Source organism: Amblyomma mixtum, chromosome 1, assembly GCF_055824585.1.
Source record: "Amblyomma mixtum isolate Tamu chromosome 1, ASM5582458v1, whole genome shotgun sequence".
In the NCBI taxonomy this organism is placed as follows: domain Eukaryota; kingdom Metazoa; phylum Arthropoda; class Arachnida; order Ixodida; family Ixodidae; genus Amblyomma; species Amblyomma mixtum.
The window spans coordinates 276,310,421-276,320,319 of NC_143012.1; the positions used below are offsets into that span (position 1 = coordinate 276,310,421).

General features: G+C 46.9%; 1 protein-coding gene across 2 annotated transcripts in view; it reads right to left on the reverse strand.

The window, feature by feature from the left end:
• The window catches only part of LOC149371786 (WD repeat-containing protein 17-like), a 58,329-nt gene extending 49,088 nt beyond the window's left edge, over positions 1-9,241 (reverse strand). For both annotated transcript variants that reach the window (XR_016292022.1, XM_089585259.1), the window contains exons 1-2: positions 9,009-9,241; positions 3,489-3,669 (exon numbers count right to left, since the gene is read on the reverse strand). Coding sequence is in view for 1 of the 2 variants with exons in the window: in XM_089585259.1 (XP_089441385.1) it covers positions 3,489-3,614 (126 nt within the window). In the remaining variant the exon portion in view is untranslated. The remainder of the gene's footprint in view (positions 1-3,488; positions 3,670-9,008) is intronic.
• Positions 9,242-9,899: the final 658 nt, after the last annotated feature.

The window sequence follows — 9,899 nt, forward strand, 5'->3', positions numbered from 1 at the left end:
GGCAGGAAAATCGCAAGAACATTAGATCATAGCATCCTATATTATCCATGCCTGATCATTGCAGCTGAGATCAAAAGTAATTGAAGTGTAGTGAAGCGAGCCCCTCATCGCGGGGAACGCCGAAAGTAGTACAAATACTAGGCTCTCACCGCGATGAGGCGTTCGCATCGCAGACTACACGCTTTGCACGTCGCGCTTGGTTTCCCGTGGTGGTTCCAGGTTTTCTCGGTTACCCGCGCCCACGGTGTGCCCACGCCTTAGCGGGGCTGGAACTATGGGCGTATAGATTAATACCTTAACGGTACTTTACCGGAAAGCCATTTGAAACTGTGATTTGAGTTTTCATTCACTGGTGTGCACTGCTCGACAGCTCTACACAAGGGTAACGCAGACTGTAAATGGTTCTTCCATACACCCTCCTCACCCACGCAAGCACGTTCCGTAATTCTACATGTTTTTGGAATAATATATGCTGGGGCACTGCGAGGTCATTATCCTGCATCGCAGGTTACGGCAAAGCGTTAGAAATTCCCGCGAACCAGCAGCAGGCGCCCATGGGCGCGCGGCGAAAAGCTCCATTCCTACTTCCTCACACCTCGCCCATAATAGTATGCAAGAAAAGGGGGACAGGGGATTCAAAGCGGGTGACCGGGCATGAATGATATCGATGGCTATGATCAGACACTCACTGCAGATGCCATAGTAGGTAATCTAAATGCTACTTTCGTCAAGAATGCGGTTAAGAAGGCTCCCAAGTTTTTGGTGACTTTCGAGGTTTTTATCCGAAATGACAACTGAGCTATAACAGCAAAGCGTTTAATCCGTGTTGTACAGAAACTTACGTAATAACAGTAAAAAAAATCACCGATATATACATAGGGTTATTCGTTTTCGGGTTTTATATTTTTTCACATTCGGGGGGTAAAAATCGGGCGTTATTTTTCGGCTTGATAATAGGGGAGAAATCGGCTTTTCGTGGAAAATCTCCGAAATTCGGGTTTTATCGGGTTATTAGAAAACATAGCGCAAAAAGGACACGGACGACACAGAAGTGGACAGGACAGCGCCTGTCCTGTCCACTTCTGTGTCGTCCGTGTCCTTTTTGCGCTATGTTTTCTAAGAACTGTTACCAACTAGCCCAAACCAAGCTACTGTTATCGGGTTAAATTTGCAAACTAATAACTTATTCGATTTGCTGTAACCGGTGTGTAACAATTAGGGTTATATTTTGGGCTGCTTTCAAGAAAGTATTGCAAAATTTTGCGTTTCTTTGGTAATTATTACTCGCAGTGGGAGGCAACGGTCAGTTTTGAGAAAAGGAACATTTTATTCACGACGGCTGGTCATCGACGTTCTACACGTCCTTATTAACATACATAATCATCTGCATGCGCAACATCTCGGTTTCCATCCGAGACCTGTCTGGTCTCTGCAGGTACACCTTAACTGAGAGAATGTTCGCTCAATGTCACAGCTGCCATTAGCTAGGCACAACAATGACAACGCTGCATTTGTAGCCTTGGGTAACGCACAGTTGCGTCGCTCCAATAGTCCATCACTTCAACACCTTCATTTGTGGGGCTTGCTTCCAGCAAGTACTGGTTAAACTCCTCGCGAGGCGAGCCTACATCGTCCATCACGGAAATAAAGAGGGGTCGGTAGTCATCAAACGACCGACTCAGCAGCCGCTTCTGGAACGGATCGAGTACGGCTCCCTGTTGTTTTTGTTGTTGTTGCCTTGGTGGCATGGAACATACCCAACAATGTCAACTGGTTTTCTTCTTTGTCTGAGACTGGAGGCACAGCAATTCCGTGGGCACAGTAGTTTCAGAAATCGGGAAAAATCGGGTTTTACCCGATATTTTAGGAACACGTTCGGGGTGCAAAAATCGGGTAAAATCGGGTTTTACCCGAAAACGAACAACCCTATATATACAGCATTATTGAGCAAAATTCAAGAAAGCACCGAACCAGAATGACAATAGAAAAACCACCCATTTTTTATATTCTTACCAGATATTTTGCACCATATGAATAATCATAGGCAATAATGCAGCATTTTTAGTCAGAATGATGCTTTCGTGAAGCTGGTTACGAATAATTTTAAATGTCTTCAGTCTTGAAGGGACCTGAAAACAAATTTTTAGGGCGCATGTATATCTATCATGAACTGCACCCACTTATTCTTGTCGATTTGACACTTTTGGTCTCTTTGAAATTTGGAACAAGTGGCGCTATACAGGTTTTTTTTTTGTCAACTCTGGAGGTATTCATCTCTGCAAAGAACACAACTATAACCAATGATAAGTTTACACTGAATTCGATGCAAATTATATATAATACACTGTATGACTCACTGATAAACCTTCTACATGCAAAGAGCAATTATCAGCCAAGATTCGAGAAAGCACAAAACAAAAACTTTGAAAGACAATAAAAATATTTTTACCGTTATTCTTGCCCTTTGTTCAAGTATTCTTAATTATACGAATATTCATGAGCGCAAAAACACGTTGCATAATATTTTTGGCAGATACAGCGCGTCTAACGAGACCCGTCTGCAAGGACCGACAAAACTTTGCAGCTCAAGAAACACGCTACGTGCAACGAGTGTGGAACACCGACCGCTTTCTTTCAGTGCGGCCGTTATGAGTTAAATTAAAGAACGTAATATGTGAAGCCCTTCTAATTGGCGCAGTAACATAAAGCACTGCCGTGACGTACATGGAATCTTCATTTACACTAATAAATATGCGGGCGGACATTTACATTTCCGCCGCTGAAAACCGAGGACAACGCGCATTCGTGGACACGATAAAGGATTTTAATGCCACGTATGAGTAATGCGACGCTCGTGGCATCGGCAAGCCCCTCGCACCAAATTACTGGGCACTTACGAATTGCGCACGCGGCTATTCGTGCTGTTAGCAACAACGCAGGTATCATACTCTGTCTGAACAGCACCTATAAAGAAGGTTTTAGTGCATGCCCGTATCTTTTTTGTTGCGTGCTTTCCAGAAATTTGAGCGGTAACGCTCTCTTACGTCTAACTTTATGTAGTTTAGTAGACAATTTCGCATAGAACTCATTGCGAACTAATCATGGTTACAGTCATCGTCTTTGCAGATATGAGGTACACCATAGTTATAAAAAAAAAGTCCCGTTCTTCATGTTGTCAAAATTAAAAAAAAAAGTAACAATAAAAGTTTGACATCGACAAGATTATAGCAGCCGTCCACCAGAGAGCGCCAAAACTTATCCATAAGAAGAATTTGCTGAAAATATCTGCTGCTCTTAATCCAGCCTCCATTAGAGAGTGTGTAGTGCCAGAGATTAAATGTTCGTTTTCCATTTCTTTACAGTTTTTACCTGTTTTAGTGCGCTTCTCCTCTGCTTCACGCACCGCGAAAGCAACAGCGGTGCAAAAAATGTAGGTGTTGCAGCTTTAGTATTCAACGTAAGTACAGTGAGCAACCAAACCATCTTACCTCATAGATGTAGATGGCAAGCGTGGCGGCATACGCAAAGCGATGGCCGCTGAAGCATGCCACGTTGACATGCCACGTTTGGCATCCGGCAGCCAGAAGGCCGACCTGGCGCATGACCATGCTCATGCTGCTGACCGTGGCTTCTGCTCGCACCCAGCTAAAAGAGTGGTATCATGTGAACCTAAGAAACAAAGAAAAAAAAAACAGGCAGAAAAACCCTTAACAGAGATACACACCTAACCTACCTAAAGACGATCATCAACGAAGTCTAAAGTCGTCTAAGTGATAATAGGATGGGTCTCTGTTTTCAGAAGTTTGCTTTGCCTGAAAGTTTGAGAGTGGTAGCTCGACTCGATACAAAAGTCGTTCACCATTCCATCCTTGACCCGCCGCGGTGGCTCAGTGGTAAGGTGCTCGTCTACCGAGCCGGAGTACCCGGGTTCCAACCCGACCGCGGCGGCCGCTTTTCGATGGAGGCGAAACGCAAGAGGCGCCCGTGTGCTGTGCGATGTCAGTGAACGTTAAAGATCCCCAGGTGGTCGAAATTATTCCGGAGACCTCCACTACGGCAACCCTTTCTCGCTTTCTTCTTTCACTCCCACCTTCCTCCGTTCCCTTACGGCGCGGTTCAGGTGTCCGCCGAGATATGTGACACAGATACTGCGCCATTTCGTTCCCTCAAAAACCAATTTACCAATTTACCATTCCATCCTTGATTTGACCTTGGTTTAACCTTGAGAAGCACAGCATAGCAAGAGATTGCCTTTGACAGATTGACCTTGGCCGATTGGGGCCAAAATATATGGTTCATAGCTTATTGGGGTTTAAAGTCCCAAAGCGACTCAGTCTATGAGAGACGCCGTAGTGAAGGGCAGCAGAAATTTCGACCACCTGGGGTTCTTCTAACGAGCCCTGACATCGCACAGTACACGGGCCTCTAGAATTTCGCCTCCATCGAAATTCGACCACCGCGGCCGGGATCGAACCCGCGTCTTTCGGGTCAGTAGCCAAGCGCCGTAACCACTGAGCCACCGCGGAATGAAAATAGATGTCCAATAATAATTGACCTTGCCCGACACAATGACGCCCTAGAAATTTGGCCCGCGTCATTTCCAAAATATCGCCCGGGCCACCCCCGAAATTTGACCATGGCCGAAAGCAACGTCCCTAAACGAAAGCAGACCGATTTGGACCGAAGGCGATGTCGAACCATAATTTAGTACGCCCGACAAGATAGCGACATTTATATTTGGGCCGGGCCATTGCCAAAATGCTATCGCTCGACCTTTGGGTATAACAAAACTTGGGTAGGGCCTAGTTGGTACATGATGTTGTGAAGGTAAAGGATGCGCAATCAAAGGACGAACCACGAAGAAAGACACAGGGACAAACCGTTGGGTATAACCGTATACCCAACGGTTATACCCTTTGGGTATAACCGTTGTTGAACCCTGCCTAACTTCTTGCCCAGACGCTAACGCCATTTTAGGGATTTTCTTTTCGGCACATGCGCAGCCAGGTAGCAAGCGGAGAAGCTGTCTGCAGATTTCATAGCTCTAACTTATTTTTCGCGTTTGCAAACTTTTTTGCGGGCGATTAGCAGGTGGCTCAGTGGCTATGGTGCTCGGCTGCTGACCCAAAAGACGCGGGTTCGATCCCGGCCGCGGCGGCTGGAATTTCTTTGGAGGAGAAATTCTAGAGGCCCGTGTACTGTGCGATGTCAGTGCACGTTAAAGAACCCCAGGTGGTCGAAATTTCCGGAGCCCTTCACTACGGCGTCTCTCATAGCCTTAGTCGCTTTGGGACGTTAAACCCCACAAAACCAAACCAAACCAGCAGGAACCCTGTTGTGGCCGTTCTGCTCATAAACAGTGAGTCAGTTCTTGCTTGTGCATGGGACGATCATAGCAAGGTGAGCGTTAACAATGCTGTGAATGCAGTTAAGTTAGCAGACACAACAGAACTGAACATTATGTTGCACTATATGTAGTACATCAAGTTTTAAATCTGTTATAGCACTTATCCCTTATAAAAATGGTCTATAGAAAGTCTACGTGTATAGGTTCTATTACCTTCCTACAGGCATTTCTGCTTGTCCAGTCATAGTCCATAGACATTCTATAGACGAAAGTCTTCTAAAAGTGTATGGCAATAAATCTATAGATTGTTTTGGTTGATTTGGTTTATTAGGGTTTAACGTCCCCAAGCGACTCAGGCTATGAGGGACGCCGTAGTGAAGGGCTCTGGAAATTTCGACCACCTGGGGTTAGATTGTCTATAGATTGTCTATAGGATTTGAAGTGCCTGTAGAATATTCTCTAGAATTTGTCTATGGAGATTGATGCGAGCGAGTTTGCACCTTGCAAGGTCTCAGGGCCACCGCACAGCCCTCACAATACGCGCATGTGTCCAGGCCACGTAGGACCGTAGAGAGTCGATAGACTTTATAGACAGAAGTCTATGCACAGTCTATAGACTGTTTAAAGAAATTTTTGTACGGGATTAGGAGTGGTAATGCGTTGAAGATGCAAACTGCTTGAGTTATCAAAGTACTGATTTGAACTAGCTGGTTTTACATAGCCAATCCTACAGCTCAAAACAAAACAAAAAGAAAACTACAGAGAATGTTTACTACATTCGAATCAGTGGGAGAACACATATTTTTTATACGTAGAAGACGGCGATGAGCAGGCAGTGCCGCGGGATTGAGCGCTCACGCTAGGCCAACAGATAACGGACGATTTCGCTCAGGGTTGGTGCCAGTCGGATTAGTGCTCAAAAAAGACGGCTACGATCGCACAACACAAGCCTCTATGATGTGCAATCGTTGTGTCGTTTTTTGAGTTCGGCGCCATAGGTTTAGCTACTTCCTGTTTTCTTTTCACACGTGTTGTTCGCTGCGCTCACATGACCTGCTGACCAGAAAAAACGCTACTTTTCGAAGAGCAAGTCTCCTTTATGTTTCTCCTATATACAATCGTCAGTACGCCTGTCTAGAGCGCATGCACGTCGCCCCGTCACACACAGAATGAGATAGTTTTGAGGAGATACTCGGTTGTAGATGTAATCGTGGCGCTAGACCGAAGGGACCTAGGTGTACTATTTGCCCTGGAAACTGCACTATACCAGCTACAGAGTAGCTGAGCCGATATTTCTCTTCCTTTGTTCCGCAGTGCACCGCTCCAGCGCTTTATACAGGCGTGCTGACGACTGTACATAACCAGAGATAACGCTGCAACATTGCAAACAATTCAGTGGCGCCCTCTACATTGTCACACAGACTAAACGACGAGAGAATACCAAACGTACACACGATTCGCCTTCAGCGCACGATAACTTCAAGCTGGGCCCGCGCCATCGTCCGATTCGCACGCTCGGCTCTTATCGAGAGCGCCAGACTCGCGAAAAGCTTCCAGCCGACGGTCCGGGCCTAAGCCCTCGGTCAAACAGCTCCAACCTAACGGCGCTCCCGTGTGCGCAGACGTGCCCGGCGGCAGTTTTATTTGGGCTCCCGAGTTCGCTCGGCACGCTGCTGCATAAACTATTCTAAAATGCGCACTTGTGCACGCACGCGGCCATGCATATTAATCGCCAACTGGAGCCCAGCTGTGAAAGACTCGGACTTCTTAATTGAGGACGCAAATTGGGAAAGTTGGTTCTGCGTCATAAGGGATAATTGCAGACGCTAAGACCGGATTAGAGAGAACATTATTAGGAAATACGTAAAACACTGTAAATATACCGCTGCTTACATACATACAAATTCTGGGTATGGACACACATTACTGTTGTGCCATTCCTCGGGCTCGTGTGGCACTTCTTCTGCAGTTCTCACTTCCCCTAAGTTAGCGAATGCCTTCATATCGAATGGGCGGCAGTACCTGTCACGTCCTCGTCTCCAGTAAATTTTGTAGATCAATTTTCACATGCTTGCAATGCATCTTAGACTTTCAGGGCATAGCACTACTCTTTGTTTTTTACTCTGCGTAGCTAAACAAAGCCTTCGCGGGAGACTCACCGGTCGGTTGAGACATTGCAGTAAAACCGACAGGTAACTTGTGTTTTTGCACTAGACTACTATTCGCCATTCCACATCTCGCATATCTGTCTCGCGGCTTTGATCAGTTCGAACTTGTGCAGGTGATAACGTTTAGCCTTGTGATTATACTAATGACCTATGGCGCCGAACGCAGTTAGATTGGTTTGGTTTTATGGGGTCTAACGTCCGAAAGCGACTAAGGTTGCGAGGGATGCCGTATTGGAGGGCTCCAGATAATATCGACCACCTGGGGTTCTTTAGCGTGCTCTGACATCGCACAGTACACGGGCCTCTCGCAATTCGCCTCCAACTAAATGCGACCGCCACGGCAGAGATTGAACTCGCGTCTTTCGGGTCAGCAGTCGAGCACCATAACCACTGAGCCACCGCTGCGGCCGTAGTTAGGAGTGAAAACACTGACACATACTGAATTATTAGTTACGGGCATGACATTGTGAATGAAGCGAAGAGAATTCGTGAGACGATGAAATTTCCAGGCTGGTCTAGGCACACATTTTGCCACGTTTTTACTCGAAGAAGTTGAAAAAATAAACTTTTAAAATGGTATCTTCATTGTTGACAGACACTGGTAACCTGATTTTGAACGACAGATGTGACGTAAAATGTGGCCACATGCTCAGTATTTTAACTTCCACAAACGTACACAGAAAACTGACGAAAACACTCCTGTCACTCGTTCCGCTCCTACAGTGTGTGCATTCTCATTCTACATCGCAACGATTTCAGCTGAAGCAGCTACCACGGTGACGTTGCTAACAGCAATGCTGGCGCCACAATTAACAGAAAAAAATGCCGTATTTGGACAGCGTGATGCAATACACGAGTGCTGCTTTAAGGGTGCATGCTGAGGTAGCGTAAGAACTCAGACAGTAGCTGACTGACAGTCTGTTGGCAACGCTACAGCCCGGTGCGTCTACCTCTGTGCTTCGACAGCTGCTCAAGCTGAGCAACCGAGGTGTTGCTCAGCTCTGCTGGCGTAGCAACAGCTTCGAACGATTTGAAGCCTCACTTAAGTTGCGCGGCCCAGCATATCCAAAGCGCTGCTAAAAACGTCAGCTGTCTTCTTACGACGTTCTCTAAAATTGAACGACGCACCTCTTTGCCAGAAACGGCTGTGCACCAACCATTTCTCGCAAACACGCGTCACCGTTTTTCACAGAAAAAAAAAAAAATATTATTACGCGTAAGTTACGGGAACAGCGAGTTTGCAAATCATTTACTCCTGTAGCCGAAGCTTCGTGCGCCCAGTATTTCTTGTTAAATGCATTCCGACTTGAAACCATCTCGCTGGCTTCGACGAAGCTCTTCTTTATCCTTCATCATCTGATAAGACACGAATTAGCACTGAGCTGTTCCACTTAGCAACGAGTAAACAACGCGCCAGTGCTAAATCAAGCGACTGAAGAACAGCAGAGCAACGACAACTGCAAAAGAAAAGAAAAGGCGTAGCACCAACGAACCGGCCGGCCGACGTGGCTTCGGGTCTCCCCCGGGTTTCACATGGTAGTCTGGGATGCACGAAGTATATCCAAGCACGGCACCGCTTCCCCGGACGAGGGGGTCCACCTATTTCCTGTCCCAAGGGGCAGCGGCGGCGCACCGTAGCAGCAGCAGCAGCAGCAACAGACGCAGCGACTGGACGCCTGCGGTGGCAGGCGACGAGCTGTGCTGGTTCCCTTTCGTGACGGCCGCGGCTGCCTGCTGACCGGCGAAACTGTGGCCGGGCTTTTTGTCGTGCCTGGCACCTACGGTGGCTGCCATGGCGACTCATTGATTGCGGCCGCTAAAAAAGACCGCTCATTCGGGAGTCGGTTCGCGATCGCTCAACGGATGAATGCTGTGTTCGTTCAGCCGCGGGTGCAGGAACGGTGGCGGCGGGTGGCCCCGCAGATGCTGCGCGGTTGGTGGTGTTGAGCGCATCGGACGAGATGGGAGGAAGGGTAGGGAGGAGAAGGAACGTCCTTTGGACGGAAGGACTGAAGGCAGACGATGTGCGTCATGTCAACGTGACGAGGAAACATAGAACTGCGCCAGGAATTCGATAATGTGAACCTGTTCTTTTATTTTTGCAATTCCGATAAGGGCTGGGACTAAACTACACTTCTACAGTTCATTTGTCTTGGATGTTCGCAACCCAAATGCGGTGTAAATACCGTTCATTTAGCATCAGTAATAACGTCTAATGCATGCGTTTTCAACGTACGCATCAACTGAGTCGCTTTGGGACGTTAAACCCCCTTAAACCAAACCAATTAGAAAAAGCCTATGAAGACAGCCTGATCTACGAAATCTACTTCGTCACTCACGTCAGTGGGAATAGGCGCATTAACCGTATCTTGTTTTAAAAAAAA